Source organism: Lampris incognitus, chromosome 1 (assembly GCF_029633865.1).
Source record: "Lampris incognitus isolate fLamInc1 chromosome 1, fLamInc1.hap2, whole genome shotgun sequence".
Taxonomy (NCBI): Eukaryota; Metazoa; Chordata; class Actinopteri; order Lampriformes; family Lampridae; genus Lampris; species Lampris incognitus.
In genome coordinates, this window is record NC_079211.1 from 113163377 (window position 1) to 113180625 (window position 17249).

Sequence of the window (17249 nt, forward strand, 5' to 3'; positions counted from 1 at the left end):
CCTTTTCCGTGGCTTCCAAGATGTTCCTGATGGCTCTTCTTCTTTGCAGCCCACAAATACCAAAGAGTTCCAGGACACGGTTTAGAGACTGGCCTGCAAAGCCCCTGCAGCCCATTTCAGCTGGCTCACAGTGGGCCTTCTACCCATTCCTCCGACACTCAGCTACCAGATCTGCATACCTGGCTCTCTTCCTTTCTTGTGCCTTCTCCAGCCGATCTTCCCAGGGGACAGTTTACTAGCAAAACTACAGGCTTGGTTGCCATCGACATCAGGACCATGTCTGGCCCTGAGTGTAGTGTCGGGGAAGCTGTTGTTTCCATAGATCGACCAGGAACTGCCAGCCCCTTGCTGTTGCGAGCAGCCCTCCCTGGGCCTTTGGCTGGGGCTGGGCCCTCTTCCCTGTTCGAACTAAGGTGATGGTGCATTTTGTTGGGTGTTGCTGCTTGCTGTAGCTGATCCCAGTGCAGATGGTGTCTGCTACTACCCAAAGAACTTGGTCATTGCACCAACAATACCGCCCCTCTCCCAAGGCTTTTGGACTGCAGCTCAGGGTGTACTCCAAGGACCCCCTTTTCTGACAGAGTTGGCAAGTTGGTGAGTCCACCAGGTCCCAGCTGAACAGGTTGGAAGTGCTCGGGAGGACATTATACACTGACTGGGCCAAAAACTTTTCAGTGTGATTCCAAAAAAATCAGTGTGATTCCGCCTTCCAGAGTTCTGCCCAGGTGCTCTTTCCGCTGGTTGTATGCTCCCACTTGGTCCGGACCCCCTGCTTGCACATACCCACCATTCTGCTGTAGCAAGCTTCCTCCACCTCTACATGTACCTCCTTCTGGATCAGCTTTTGCTTCTCCTTTCCTCGGGCTTTGCTGTAGCATGGTCTTGAGTTGCTCTCAAACCCGACCCAACCAGTTACCACAATGCCTATCAGGATGCTGTGCCACAACCTTGTCTCAGTCCGCTCAACTGCCTCCTGCGCATGCCACTTTCTTCCTGTTCTGACCTCGATACCTGCAGAGGAGACCTTGGTGTTGGTGGAATCTCAGTAGAGCAGGACTTCTCTGGCTCAGGTGACCTTGAACTCCTCTACTAGACTGCTGAGAGGAAGCTGTAGCTTGGTGTTATGCCCATAAAGAGCAATGCTGCTTAAGCTCCGTGGCAGGCCCAGCCACCTGCGCTGGAACTAGCTGAGTTTCCTTTCAAAGTCCTTCATGATGTTGATTGGGACTTCATAGATTAGCAGTGGTCAGAGGAGTTGAGGCAGGATTCCATGTTGATGTATCAAGGCCTTTCATTTTCCAGGTAGCCCTGACTTGTCCACTGTGTGTTGAGGTCATTACTGGTTGCCTGGTGTACTGTTTTGTCCTTCAGATTGCTGGTGAAGATCTTACCCAGGCTCTTGGCTGGCTTTTCAGTCACAGATGGAATTTGGGTGCCTCCCAAAGAGAAGCTGAACTGGTCGGTTACTCTTCCTTTCCTGAGGACCAGAGACCTGGATTTTGTGGGCTTGAAGCTCATTCTTTCCCATGTAATGACCCGTTTAAGTCCTTGAAGGAGCCACCTGCATCTGCGCACTGATGTAGTTGTTACCGTTAGGTCATCCATGAATGTTCTGATCGGGAGTTGTCGGATGCCAGATTTGGACCGAGGACCTCTGCACTCCACTTCCACAGACTTCACAAACATATTCATACTTTGGGGTGTAGCTTATGGTGCTTGGAGGTTCTGGGCACTGTGAGGTGTCTCCAGACCTAGCTCCTCCTCCATCTCACCGGGTGCTGTATCAGGTACTTGCATTGTCCGTTGCACCACTTGCTCATTCCTCAAGCAGCCCTTCTTGGTGTGGTGGATCTTTAAATCAAATCAAATCAATTTTATTTGTATAGCCCAATATCACAAATTACAAATTTGCCTCAGTGGGCTTAACAGCAACACAACATCCTGTCCTTAGACCCTCTCATCGGATAAGGAAAAACTCCCTAAAAAACCCCTTTAACAGGGAGGAAAAATAGGAAGAAACCTCAGCGAGAGCAACAGAGGAGGGATCTCTCTCCCAAGACGGACAGCGTGCAATGGATGTTGTGTTCACGCAATTTACATAATACAACATTGAAAGAGGATAGCAGAATTATAATGGACATAAAATCTATGAAGAACATGATGCACAGATGCCAAGCAGTGTCCACGTGCCAACGGAGCAGTCCAGGACCCAAGCCACGCGACCAGCATCATCATGTAATAAGAAAAACTTAGGTGAGGAGTGGAAGGGCAGGATGCTGCCTGCCCTTCCACTCCTCACCTAAGTTTGGGCAGTCAGCATCCTGGTGGACTCAATATTCACAATCATCACGAAGCCAACTTCTCTGCACAACAATGGTCTGGGTACTCAGTTCAGGCACACAAGGTGCAACTTGCTGAGTCTGCAGTACGCACCCACCTGAGGACCAAGACCAGAGGTGCTACCGGCGTGCATACGTAAGAGGTGGAGCCCTACATCTAAGCAGGACAATTGCAGGAAAAAGCGAGGCTCAAGAGGAGGAATATGCAACAGATTTAGGAGGAGAGGCAGCTGACTATTGCTAGCTGCAATTACACTTTTGAATGTATGCTCCCTTCATAATAAGGTAAACGATCTTTCGGCATTGACAAAGTACGATGGGGATTGCAGGCACCCCAGTCTCCTCTGTTTCATGGAGACATGGTTAACGAGTGAAATATTGAATGTGAGTTTGGATGGTTATACATTCATATGTTCTGACAGAGCCCCAGTCAAAACCAGGAAATCAATCAGTGGAGTACTGTGTATGGCGATCAATGACAGGTGGGCAACAAACTTTACAATACGTGAGACTGTAAGCACCAGACACCATGAATTAATGACCGTATCTTTCCGACCACATTATCTACCTGGGAGTTCTGGCAAATCACAGTTATTCTGGTTTACGTGCAAGGTCCTGATTTCTCATGCACAGCGGAGAAAATAATGGATCGTTACAATAAAGTACTTAACAGAGCAGCTGATCAAAGAGTATTTCTACCTGGTGACTTTAACAACTGTGACGTTACATCTCTACTGTCCAACCTTGAGCAGTATGTGAGTTGCCCAACTTGGCTGAACAGAACACTGGATCTATGCTTTGGCAATGTATCGAACGCATGCATTGCAAGGTGCCACTTACCAATGGGCAATTCTGATCACCATGTTGTGCATTTGCAACCTAGATATCAGCAGAGACTTACAACATTCCCCACACAGACCAAGGTGATGGACAAATGATGAAGTTAAAGAGTTGCGAGGCTGCCTAGAGTGCACTGACCGGGATGTTTTCTTTAATAGTAATGATTATTGCAACATGCTCATTGACTATTACTAACTCTTTTGCAGAGTCAATTTTTTCCCCAAAAATTTATTAAAGTTTACCCCAACAACAACCCCTGGATCACTAAAGATATGAAACAAAGTCGGATCCAAACAAGTATGCCTTCATACAAGGTTATAGAGAGAGAATAAACACCTTAAATAAGGATATTCAAAACCAACCGAGGAAGGCTAAACTGGACTATAAAGCAACATTTAGGACAAGGTTATTTCTAGTAATGCAAGAGATGCATGGTAAGGTCTCAAAATTATGATGGGTGGGCTACAGATAAGAAAAACCATCTAATGCCTTGATCCTACAAAGTTTGCAAATTAATTGAATAAATTTAATGCATGATTTGACAAGTCCAATGACCCCACTGAGGAGCTGCTCTTGCCACAGACTGACAGCAACAAATAAGTATAAGAGAAGGAGGTTGTTACCATATTTCTCAAATTTAACCAATGCAAGGCTGCCAGGCCAGATGGCCTTAGAGGAAAGATCCTAAAGGATTGTGCTAATCAACTGGTTGCTGTGTTTGCCAGACTTTTCCAGTTGTTCCTTGACATTAGCTCAGTCCCATTCACCTGGAAAACACCTACAATCATCCCTATTGCCAAGAAGCCGAGGGCCAAAGACATGAGCGACTTTTGTCCTATAGCCATTCTCAATAAATGCATAGAAAAAATTATATGCAAAAAAGTTCACAGTATCACTGAGCGACCAAATAGGCCCTTTGAAGTTTGCATACATGGCCAAAAGGGGAATAGAGGATGCAAGCTTGACACTCCTACATGCTGTATCACAACAACTAGACAAGGCAGGGGCATATGCAGGCGTTTTATACATGGACTTTTCGTCAGCTTTTAATACCGTGCACCTAAATACACCGAAGCGTCTCTGTGACCTGCAAGTTCACTCCACCTTGATCGTGTGGATCAGAGTTTTTATGCTACCTACCCTAACGTGTCAATCTGAAACAGATGGGGGTTTTTTCTGATGAGCGGGTTTTAAATAGAGGTGTTCCTCAGGGCTGTGCCCTGTCCCCTGTTTTATTCTCTATTTATACAAACGGAATCATGTCCAATAACAACTCCCCTACCTTAGGGAAGTACGAAAATGGCTCGGGTAGCTCGCTTGACCAATGTTCAGTCTTTAAACACATATGTGGACTATGTTGTTGAACTGACAGAGTGATTTGATGTGAACACTCTTCAACTCAATGTGAGTAAGACCGAGGAGATGTCCCTGGGATGCAACAAGATCATCAAGCTCCACTCACTGTCAAAGCTACTGCAGATTAATGGCCAAGAAGTGAAGAAAGTACCATTTTAAATACCTTGGCACTGAAATAGATCAGACCCTCTCTTTCTCGGGGCATAGGGAGGCTGTATATAAAAAGGCCCAGCAGTGACTTTTTCTGCTGCGGATACTTAGAGGGTTCCTTGTCAAAATAGAGATCCTGAGTTGTATCTACCAAGCTCTGATCGAAAGTGTACTAACCTTCAACATTGTGTCCTGGTTCGATTACTTTTCTGTGAGGAGCGAAGCCAAATTCTCCAGACTGGTCGATCAGAGAACCAAAATCACAGGCTTCCCACAGACCCAGCTCCCAGATGATCACGCAAAAGTAGTACACAGAATGGCCAACAAAACCCTCGATGATACATCCCACCCCCTTCATACCTCTTTTGAGATGATGCTGTTGGTGTGGAGGTTCAGAGTCCCGTGACCATGAAGTGTTGTTTTGAAAAATCCTTTATCCCCACTGCCATTGCGCAGCTCAGCAGCAACTACACAGGAACCTGTGGACTTATAGGGCTGAGCTAGCATACAGCACTTTATATCTAGTATTTAATTTTTAACTGCCACAGGTCAGTTTTTTAACTTTTAACTCTTACTTCTGTTTGGTATACCACTTTTTACTGCATAAGATTTTACTACATGTATGTGTTGTCTTTTTATATGCGTTTGATGTTCTTATATGGACTGTATTGTATCTCTTGTTGTGGCAGTTTTGCTAACAATGTTGGTGAGAATAAGAACCCAGTTCTTACAGCAGTCTGTCTTTTCATAAAGCTTTATTCAACCGCACATATGCATATGGGCTCACCTAGGGGAGTACTCAGACATCAGTCATCCAGGTAGTAAAATATCTGAGAGCAGTTTAAATCTGTTCACTGGACGTCACGTGTCTCTCCTCTCAGAGTTGGACGTGACTGAGCCTGTAGTCTGGCCTGCAAAACAGCTATGTTTTCCTACATGCCGAGATTCATAGTGGCTTTCACCTGTCTTTTGCTTCTAATGTTCCTCTTTTAAAAAAAAAAGAGATGTCATACCAGCAGTTCATATGAACATGACAGGTATGGGGACAGCAGCGGAGGGAAGTAGAAGAATCATCACAATATTCCCATTCTTTGGCATCTGTATGAAAATAGAAAATAGAAAGTATCTGTATGAAAATACAGATGCTTTCCAACTGCATAAAAAAGAACCAAAAAAAATCAATAAAACATATATCTGTGCCTGTACCTTGAATGGCTTGATTGTAAATGCAGCCAAACTTACTGCTTTACCCAGAATGTTTCCCCAGTGTTCCTGCTCTTCTTGGAGTGTGTGTGGCAGCTCTTCCAGCAGTATGGACCTGCATTCCAGTTCTCAGAGACATACCTTACTGTCCTGTCCGACAGTATCCATGTCCCAGTCTTCTACACCTTTCTTTTCAACTCTGACTACCACAGGGCCAGTATTTTCAGGGTGAGAACTCTCATTTTCATATACATTCTTTAAAGAACATCAAAGCTTTATAAGGTATTGAATAACTACAAACCTGTTTTTGGAGTGAGATCTCAACTTTCTGTGGGTTCATGGGTATTTTTTTTCGGGGAATTCAGTTGACCATCTAAAAAGAAAGTCATACTGAACTGTTTAATGAAATGTACTTACCTTCAGAAAAGGTTAGGAAGAAAAGAAAACTAGGACTTCCATCTATTCATCAGCTAGTTTCTTGACATTATTGGCTATTTTGATTATGTAAATGCATTGATTTACATATCAATGCAATAGATTCATCATTTTTTAAGGACTTTTCTATCAAGTACTAATAAATGCAATAAACATTTTTACTGAGCATGTTTCTATTCTATACATTCCTTCAAACCATCTCTACATTGCTGGCAATGATATTGAGCTCAGCTATTAGTTGTTGATACATGTGCAGTTTCTGGAAGATCATGGCAGCGGCAGGTCCAAACTGAATCTCTGATTGTGAAAATGAAAGCCCATCCGAAAAGCCAAATAAGGTTCCAAGAGGCTTTTGGTTTCCAACTCACAAGGAGAGTCTGGAGATTCCTGTATTTGACCATCATCTACAGATGTTTTTGATGAGTGAATGGTTGAGAGCAAACAGCGAGTGGTGGTGCCTTTGCTCAAATTGCCCTCCGATGTCAACAGAAACTGAATCATTCTGCTGCAAGGAATTTCAGCGTAGGCAGTTTTTGGATGCTGTCGCCGACACCAACCCCACTTGCAAAAAAAAAAGTATACTTGAAGTTAATTTTATTAAGTAAACTTAAGTAAACTCAAAGTAAAGTTCAAGTTCTAGTAAAGTTCAAGTATATGTACTAGTAGTATATTTGTAAGTATACTTAAGTATAATTTTGTTTAGTATATCTCTGATAAGTGCTTAAAAAGTAAACTGAAAGTATACTCACTGATTTTAGTTTAAAATAAATATACTAATAGCAGACTTGAATAAACGACTTTTCTGTAAGAGTGCATTACTATGCATGAAAGTTTTACCCCTCACATGGGCAGAGGTGTGTTGGATACTTTCTTCAAGATCCCTTCAGGGACATTTCACCGATTTTCAACCTCAGGTCCATGTATTAATCTTATGGTTGACATCTCTATAACATACGCAATACTTGTCAGTGTTGTCTGCATCACCGTAGCCCACTATAGCAACCTGGTTTACTTCTGACATCAATAATGTCAGCATAGAACATCAGTTCTGTTGGCAGGAGAATGTCGATTTCTCTATCAAAATGATTTGCATTGAAGCAGTTATAGTGTGAAAACCCTAGAGAGACCGCTAGCATTTACTGGACTGACAGATTATTAGTGGCAAATAAGTTTCAGCTTTGCAACCATACTCCTCCCCCGCAACCCAAAGACTTTGGTTTTCCGGATGCTGCCCGGTGAATCATGGATTGTTGTTTTGTCTGTTGCAGCGACGAGGACCATCTAGTCATCCTATAGGGGTCGATTACTGTGGGTGCAAAGGTGGCTGGTTAGTCGATCTGTGCCCTGAATGTTCTTTGCCAGTGTGGGCATGGGATAGTGGGAGTAGCTGGAGGGTTGCTGGCACGGTCTTTCCTGGCCTGCCTGCGGCTCTCTGCTGCAGCAATCCTGGTGGCCTCATATGTGTTTGCACTATTTCAGACAGCTGCACACTACTCTCCTCTGTTCAGAGCTTTCTGTTTCCATGTGTCATTGTTGATGGTGAAGGCCTTTAACGAAACCTTCAAGGTGTCTTTGAAATGCTTTTTTTGACCACCATGAGAGCGCTTGCCTTGCTTGAGTTTGCCATATAACAGTTTCTTTGGGAGCTGGTGGTCTGGCATGCGAACTACATGGCCCGCCCAATGAAGCTGTGATTGCATGAGGATGGTGTGTATACTCGGCAGTCTTGAGCTATGCCAATAAGTTTTCTGAGGCATGTGGTGTGAAAGTGGTTAAGTGTTTTTGGGTATGGGTTTTTGGATCATGGGTATAACACCACCGGATTGCTACCGCTGGCATTGTTTATGGTCGCAACTAGGACAGCATTTGCCATGAATAATTTGCATGTCCAGTAAGTGCTAGTGGTCTGTCTAGTCTTTTGAATCTATAACCACTTCAGTGCAAATCATTTTGACAGAGAAATTGTCTTTCTCCTGCCAATGGAGCTGACATTCTCTGCTGATGTCACTGGTGTCACAGGTTGTTATAGTGGGCTAAGGTGATGAAGACAGCATTAACAAGTACTGTGCACATCATAGAGATGTCAACCCTAAGATTAATACATGGACTTCAGGTTGAAAATCGGCAAAATCTCCATGAAGGGATCCTTAAGAAAGTATCCAACACAGCTCTGTCCATGTCCATTAAAAGTTAGTCTGAAAATGGCATGGATAAATTCGCAATGATGTGCTGCCCACTAGCAGTAATGTTACTCGCGGCTTCCATCTTGAACCAACAGGCTAAATATTTAGCTAGTTTATCAGTCAGACATCTGTAAAATTATAGCTGGACCACCAGTCACAGAGCTGAAAGCGTAGCATTTTCATCCCACCAATCACAGAGCTGAAAGCATAGCATTTTCATCCCACCAATCACAGAGCTGAAAGCGTAGCATTTTCATCCCAACAATCAGAGTTGAAAGCGTAGCATTTTCATCCCACCAATCACAGAGCTGAAAGCGTAGCATTTTCATCCCAACAATCACAGAGTTGAAAGCGTAGCATTTTCATCCCACCAATCACTGAGCTGAAAGTGTAGCATTTTCACCCCAGCAATCAGAGCTGAAAGCATAGCATTTTCCTCCCACCAATCACAGAGCTGAAAGCGCATTCTCATCCCAGCAATCACAGAGCTGAAAGCATAGCATTTTAATCCCACCATTCACAGAGCTGAAAGCATAGCATTTTCATTCCATCATTCACAGAGCTGAAAGCATAGCATTAACATCCCACCAATCAGAGCTGAAAGCATAGCATTTTCATCCCACCAGTCACAGAGCTGAAAGCATAGCATTTTCATCCCACCAATCACAGAGCTGAAAGCGCATTCTCACCCCACCAATCACACAGCTGAAAGCATAGCATTTTCATCCCAGCAACTGCAGAGGTAGAAAAATTCTGATAGGGGGACAAGGGGAGCTTCCTTCACATTCCAACACAAACTGAATAGGTAGGTTTGAAGGGTTTATATCCTCAGAAACATTTTGTTTGATGTTCATTGTCAAATTATGAATTCATAAAAAATTAGAACTGCCTAAATATTTATTTAGAATACCTTAGGAGAGGGCCTAGAGGGCCCTGATAGTTCCCCCCTGACTTTCAGCTCACTGACGACATCATATTTGAAGCTATCTTTCAAAAAGGTGTTAGAAAAATTAGGTTGCTAGTTTACTGAAATGGCGTCAATTTTTTGATAGGATCTTGTCAGCAGTCAGTCGATTATCGTACTCTATCAGCCTTCTCGTTGTTAAGCCAGGCCACCACTCCTGTCTGCATCGATGAATGGATGATCACTGTCTAATTAAATTAATAGTACTTGATAACATGAGTTATATTTGCAGTGTATGATTTAGTTGGGGGGGAAAAGACCCACCCCTTCTCTTCTTTTTTATCTGTAGGTTGATTCACCACTCTCACAAAGGCATCCCCTGAACTCCTTAACCGTGTGGGACTGGTCTGTGCAGTTTAACTGCAAGTCCCAGGATCTGTTTATTAACCCTCTGTATGCTGAGAAGCCCAAGCAAGACAAGTCAGTGAGGAAGTCACACCGGTCCAAGGTAGGAGAAAAAAACTATTCTGCACTGTTTTTCATTTGCAAAGACACCAAGTATAAAATTAAGAAAAACTTAGGAAAATCTGGGAGCTCTAGCCTGGAGTTAACAGTGAGGTAAATACATGTCTAGCTAGCTTGTCCTACCGATGGAATTACTCAAGGGCAGGGTGACCATTTTTTGAGGACTTTAGTCAGTCTCAATCAATCAAGCCTCTCCTCGTGAAGTAATGTTTAAGATATTCCTTGATGCTCATTTCAAAAGAAGCAGTTTTTATACTCATTGTTTCTCAAGTTAGACATTCTAAATTGCCATTGCTCATTTGCCCTGAATAACTCAATTGGTCTCCCTGTATACTTTAAATGGATAGCATTTATGACATATGTTGTAACCCTTTTGGTGTGGGTGTGTACCCACATCAACTAAGTGGTGATGACCAATTCTTATAAATAAAAAAAAACGAAAATAAAAAAACAGGAAATGAGATTGAGATAGTTCAGTTTAATTTGACATCTAGACGACGTATTAACAAAATCAATAACTTTAAGCTTAAAACTCTCATGACTTTTTTGAAATTGAAATGGTAATTTGTGACTTTCCCTGGGGACAAGTAATAATCATTCCTCCTCAGATCACATGCGAAGTGCTCAGTTGTCTGCTGTTGTAGTAATAGTACTGAGCCATAGTAATAATTAGATTCCAGTTCCATTCTTTAAAATCAATTTCAAAGGAAAATTTAATAAATATAAATGGGGGGGGGGGTTCTGCAGAAACTTTTCATAAAAACCTAAATATAAAATTAACTGTTTTATTGGGTTAAGAGCAAGCGTGGTATTTGATACATAAAGAATAATGTTTCCTTTACAAGTTACCATTGCCAAAACATTACATTGTTTCATCTTTCCAAAAATGCCAATCAGTAAATCAAAAAGTAAAATATCACCCAATCTTACCTCTAGCACCAGAGGCAGCTGTCCTTGCCAAATTCAGCCTTCAAAACTCCCCTAAAGAAAGGCTTCTTTAAGGATGAGACGGATAGCCTGAAAAAGATGCTCAGAGTAAAACGCATCAGCCGCTGGATGCTGTCTCCAGACTCGCCACAGCCATCCTCCATGTCTCGAGAGTTCTACGACGCCTGGCAGCGGAAACCACTGGACTACCATGGCCTTCTCCTGCCTTGCCTGGATGGCCCCTCAGTTTGTGTCTGGATACAGAGGTACCTCCGCTGGATCCATGAGGTGCAAATCTTCGGGGGCGGTTCAGTCACTATCCTCAGCAAAGTGTCTGACTTGCTAGACGAAGTGCAAGAGCTGCAGCGGAAACTTGACCGCCATGGCTGCAGCTTGGTCACAAACCACCAAGGAACCAGGTCAAAAACCTTCAAAGCTCAGAGTGATGCAAGATCTTCTGTACACCTCTCGTCGTCATTTCCTTTCACCACACTGAAAAATAACTGGCCCTATAAACCAGCCATTCCCACTAGCCTTCATCGCCTAATGGCTTCAGGAAACTTGGAAAACCAAGAGAATGATGACCAAGATTCTATTGTCTGATACTGGGACACACTGTAAGTGGAATATAGCACTGGGTGGTTTGAAGGGTCATGGTAGGAACCCCCCACCCCCACCCCCCCCACCCCCACCCCCGCCAAACACACATTAACATTCTGATTGTTCCCTTTACCCATTGATGTGGTCAGAAGTGAAGATGAATCCACACAGGTCATACTTTAGACATCAATAGAAAAAGTGATATGAGGAGCACCCTGTTGACATGCAAGCTGTGGAGTCCTGCAAATGACATAGTCACTCTGCATCGTCATCTAAAGCAGAAGGTATGTGGTAATCCTGAACAGACAACCGAGGATGTATTGAACACAGACATCTTAGAAATGTGTAATTTTTCATCTAGAAATTGATAGTTTAACATGTACAAGAGGTCGCTTTTTTGGAAAGAAGCCATTTGCTTACAAAGCTGCATTGGGTAATATAGTGGTCAAGAGTTAAACATGAAACAAAGGGGAATTATATGCCCGTAAAAGTAATTAGTGCAATGTGTCAGCTATATACGTATGTGATATACTCTACATGTGTATGTACTATATATGTGTGGACGAGAAAGAAAGGGGCAGAAGATAAGCTAGCAAAAAGCATGTCCTAGACTGATGAAATAATGGACAGCAGCTCGCTGACGTCAGAGATGAGAAAAATGGTGTTTTATATGAGCCGGATGTAACTTGAACAAGGGTCCAGGTGTGTGGAAGCACATCAGCATGATCACAACACTCAGCAGCTAGGCGGTGCCTTACATTATCAGTGCTTTTGCATCAAGGATTTGCTGTTTATTTGTTTTGTTATCTCCCTGTTTTTTTCTTTTTTCTTTTTTGGGAGGCAGGTTTGTAAAAAAAAAAAAAAGAACATTGATGGGATTAATTTTTTTCTCCAATCCGCAGTGTAAAACCATTTATGTCCATAAACCATGGTAATTTAAAGTATAACTAATATCTGTTCAAAAAAAAGAATATTCCGTTAAATGAACAGACTTGTTTTACATCTGTTAACGCAGCGCTGATCTGCAGAGATCCTCCACGTTTTCTCACTACCGGATGGTGTCCAGGTGGAGCGTAGGACTGTGAAATACTCGGTCGGATGAGTTCATTAGTCCTGCTCCTAGCCAGGTTGTTGTTGTTGTTTTAATGTTGGCTATCATAATGTGTCTCTGTGCAACACTACAAATACAATGAGATAATCACTGGAAGAAGACGGGGCTCACGTTGGCAGTGATGAATAACCACAACTGGCCCGTGGTAAAGTCTCAATAAATCACATTTAAAATGACAGCCATGATGAAAAGAAAATCACGTTTGGTGATGAGGCAGCATTTTAAATGGTTTGAGGTGAAGACCATGCAAACAGGCTGTTGAATTTTCAGAACACATACTAATAACAATAATGGCCATCGGAGGGGTATGAATTGATTTCGTGTTTGGAAATGTTTTACCTTGATGAGTGAAACCAATATCCTGTTTTACGCTCACAGATACAGTTACTGTAAACTAGTTGTAAGGGTTTTTTTCTCCTTGTGGACCAGCTGCACTCTGCAAAACTAAAGCTATGCATAATATGACAGTATGCATAATATGACAGTATGCCTTAAGCTAATTGGGGGTAGAGGGTGAGCTGTGACACTGAAAGCACTGCAAAAAAATGCATTACCATTTTAGAAACAAAATCTGTATTTATTTTTTTATACTGCTTTGCACTATTGATGGGCTACTAGAAGAATTGTAATACGTTTCAGTTGCATGTTACATCTCAACCCCACTGGTACATCTCAACAGTCAGAGGGTGTGCAATGTTGAATCTTACTGTAGTTTTGTTCATTTTTGATCATTCGTATTAAAAGACTGCTCTAAATACTCGTGTCTGTGTAAATACATGTCTGCATCTGCCAAACTGCCATTTTAAAAGTTTGAAATGCTACTTCATGATGTAAAACGTTTTTTTCCTGGCGGGTACGGGCAACACATACAGATGCATGAACCTTTTGAAATCCTTAGAAGTAAACTGGTAAATGGAGAGACGTTTTGAGAGTCTGAAGATTTGTGGAAATATTCTGTTGCCACAAACACAATTTTTCACAGTACTGCCTCACCCGTTAGCTCTCACTAGAGAGGAATCTTTAAATGTAGATTAGTGCAAATAAGTGGTCAGTAATAAACAGGCCTGCTGTCACTGCATGGATCAGCAACACTGACCACATGACAGACAAGCCAGGTGTCATCACAGCAGCCCAGGTGTCATCACACCAGCCAGGTGTCATCACACCAACCAGGTGACATCACACCAGCCCAGATGTCATCACACCAGCCAGGTGTCATCACACCAACCAGGTGTCATCACACCAACCAGGTGACATCAGCCCAGGTGTCATCACACCACCCCAGGTGTCATCACACACACCCAGGTGTCATCACACCAGCCAGGTGTCATCACACCAGCCAGTTGTCATCACACCAGCCCAGGTGTCATCACACCAGCCAGATGTCATCACACCAGCCAGGTGTCATCACACCAGCCAGATGTCATCACACCAGCCAGGTGTCATCACACCAGCCCAGGTGTCATCGCACCAGCCAGTTGTCATCACACCAGCAAGGTGTCATCACACCAACCCAGGTGTCATCACACCAGCCAGTTGTCATCACACCAGCAAGGTGTCATCACACCAGCCAATTGTCATCACACAAGCCCAGGTGTCATCACACCAGCCAGATGTCATCACACCAGCCCAGGTGTCATCACACCAGCCAGTTGTCATCACACAAGCCCAGGTGTCATCACACCAGCCCAGGTGTCATCACACCAGCCCAAGTGTCATCACACCAGCCCATGTGTCATCACACCAGCTCAGGTGTCATCACACCAGCCAGCCTCATGAAGGACCATACCTTACACATTTTTAATTGTTTCAATTTCCACTTGAATGATTATTTATTTACCAACCCGGAGAACAGCGCCCATCTGTAATTTGTTTCGCCATTTGTTTATAAATTTGAGGTGGTATATTCACATGCATAATTGAAAGGTTTGAATTATAGATAGAAAGTAAGGGTTTGTGTCTTTTTCAACTAATTGTACTTAAAAATATAGGCGTGTTTTACTCCAATGCTTATAAACATTGATGTAAACAAATCTTTTTCCAGGCTTCAGAAAATATAAAAAACTCAGATTTAGTTGTTGTCCAAGTTCTTTTATTATGAGACCTGTCTGTCAATTTGGGTGTGATGGTGGGTTTCAACCCTGTTTTGAATTTTGGTAATGAGGCTGCCCTTTTGTTTACATCCGAATCACAGATGAATGAATGAATGATGATTTATTTCGAATATGTAAATAAGCAGGTTATAACATACAGATAAGCCATTGTCAATAATCTGAAGTAATCAACAAACCCACACATCAAACTCAGCAAACAAATCTCCATAGACATCAGATTATTTGTTACATGTTGGAAAAGGAGTAGGAGGAAGTGTACACTTGTTTTTCCTACCCAGTCCTACTCTTAAATCAGCTTTATACAATTCAAACTCAGTTCCCACTGCACTGCATAGTTCACATTCAGTGCAAGTTGTGCTGCACAACCTACTGTGAAAACAATCAGACCAAAAACGCGAGAGAAAGAGGGAGGGGGGGGGGACAACACATCCTAATGTCTTGTGCCACGAATAAACGGATCTCGATGCTACGTACAACCCAAATATCCACTCGGTGTCATCGAAACAAAAATTAAAAAAAGAAGATAAAAGTTTAGAGATAAATAAAACTTGGGCAGTTTGTGCCTGTAGCTTGAGTAAAATCGATAAATAACCCAACCAATCAAAGTAAAGAGTTTATAATGATGTTTAAGCGAGAAAGGTGACGTCACATTCGTGAGGCTCCTGGCGGCTGGCGTGGGTTGGCGGACCGAGGCGGGTTTACCTGCCGGCCGAGCAGCACCTGCGAGCACGCTGCTCTCCTCCAGCTGACTGCCACATCCACTGTTGTCGTCGGCGCTCGGCGCCATATTGGATGCACATTAACTTCCAGCGGTTGGGAGACGGCTGGGAAACGAAAACTGGATTGGCTAACGCACCCGCGGTTGTCAGTAGCGCTACAACGGACAGCAGTGTTACTATATGTGTGAGGTTTGCTAAGTTAGAGGTGTCGGGCACAGGAGTCCGAGGAGGTTTGGTGCAAAGTTGATTTGTTAGCCGGGCCCGTAGACATGACTTCCCTGACCCAGCGAAGCTCGGGCCTAGTGCAGCGGCGGACCGAGGCCTCGCGTAGCGCCGCCGCCGACAAGGACAGGGCGTCGGGGGACGAAGACTACGAGCCTCGTCGCGGGGAGGACCAAGATGACGACGATAAGGGGGACTCCAAAGAAACCCGGCTCACCCTGATGGAAGAAGTGTTGCTTCTAGGACTGAAGGACAGAGAGGTGAGAGTCGCTGTTAACTTTTGACTCGGCGTTGCGTTGTTACATGTCGATCTTACGTGGTCGTTTACTCCGTGTAGCCACCGCGGCTAGGTTAGCCAGCCTCGGGTTAGCCTGTGCAAATATAACGAGCGTTTAAGGTTAGCTCGCCAATAGCCACGCCATGTCGACAAGCCGACCGTGGGGCTACAGCAAGCTGTTGTGGTCATTAATACGCCTGTCTGTGGTTAAAAAAACAAACACTTTTCGGCGTTATATCAGACTGATGATGTTAATATTTTCTCAACTGATTGGCCTTAATTATATTTTTGCCGTCTTCATGCCAAAAGCGGTGAAGCAAAAAGTCATCCAGCAGTTTAACCCAGTCAAAGTCAAGTCAGTTTTATTTGTGTAGCCCAATATCACAAATTACAAAATCAACCTTATATCCAGAAGGTAGGTATTGCTTAGCTATCCTACAGACGGGCTTACTGTAGTCACACAACAGAAACAACTCATGTTGGAAAACAGTTTTGTTCGTTCAGTGAAGCGCTTGCCAAACGGTGTTAACCAGTATGGTAGAGTTGTGCCTTGATTATAGTGTGTTACATATGGAAACTACTTGTCAGGGGCAACACAACTGACCGCTAACAACGTCCAGTTGTGGAACTGTGCTCTCAGTCAGCGCTACGTTCTCCCACCCCACTCAGTTGGTAAAGTTCTGAGGTTGCTTTCCACACAGATGTGTCGGTAGCATTTTGGTCTAATTGTAGCCTGTTATTGGTCACGATATGAACGCACGCATCGGAATGCCGCACAGTAGTTCTGCTGCGCTGTTGGGTTTTTAGGTACGAAGCATCCCGCGGACCTGGCTTTTAGCTCGCTCACCTTTAACAGGCTGAAAATTCTCCACAAGGGGGCGCTAGCACCAAGGGTATTATAGCCGCGTCACCATTAATTGTCAAGTGTATTTTAAGTGAACTTTTGAAAAGTCGAAAAAGATAATGCGAATTAAGCGCGTCTCAGTCAACTGGTTTGGAGCGAATAAACCAGGCTACGCAAAGCATAGTTTTGTCAGAAGTTGGCGGTATAGGCTACGTCATGCATGGCGGTAATACACAGAGTCGAAGAAGTAGAGGTTGCGAACCGGAAACAAGACCAGTCGCCTTGGCCATTTACGAGAGGAAGCGGAGAGAGGTCTTCAGAAATTTGTTTCAATTTCGGAAAGTTGTAGTTGTTCTTTCATGTCAGCTATTGTTGTCTTTATTGACTAATTGACAACAAGTTGTACACGTCACATTTTTGCAACATAAATGACTACAGTACAAACAAACATGCCAGGGGCGTAGGCCAAATAAAAAATTATAGAAAACAAAACAAAACAA

The 17249-nt window shown here is 43.4% G+C and overlaps 2 protein-coding genes across 3 annotated transcripts in view; both read left to right on the plus strand.

Annotated features, from left to right (window-relative positions):
- mtmr12 (myotubularin related protein 12) overlaps positions 1-13419 on the plus strand; it is a 91976-nt gene extending 78557 nt beyond the window's left edge. For both annotated transcript variants that reach the window (XM_056282891.1, XM_056282897.1), the window contains 3 exons: positions 5940-6116; positions 9760-9918; positions 10872-13419. In XM_056282891.1, the coding sequence (XP_056138866.1) occupies positions 5940-6116; positions 9760-9918; positions 10872-11465 (930 nt within the window). In that variant the 3' untranslated portion in view covers positions 11466-13419. The remainder of the gene's footprint in view (positions 1-5939; positions 6117-9759; positions 9919-10871) is intronic.
- A 1957-nt stretch (positions 13420-15376) lies between these two features.
- Positions 15377-17249, plus strand: part of golph3a (golgi phosphoprotein 3a) — a 33986-nt gene continuing 32113 nt past the window's right edge. The window contains exon 1 of the mRNA XM_056281523.1: positions 15377-15888. Within this exon, the coding sequence (XP_056137498.1) occupies positions 15676-15888 (213 nt within the window). The 5' untranslated portion in view covers positions 15377-15675. The remainder of the gene's footprint in view (positions 15889-17249) is intronic.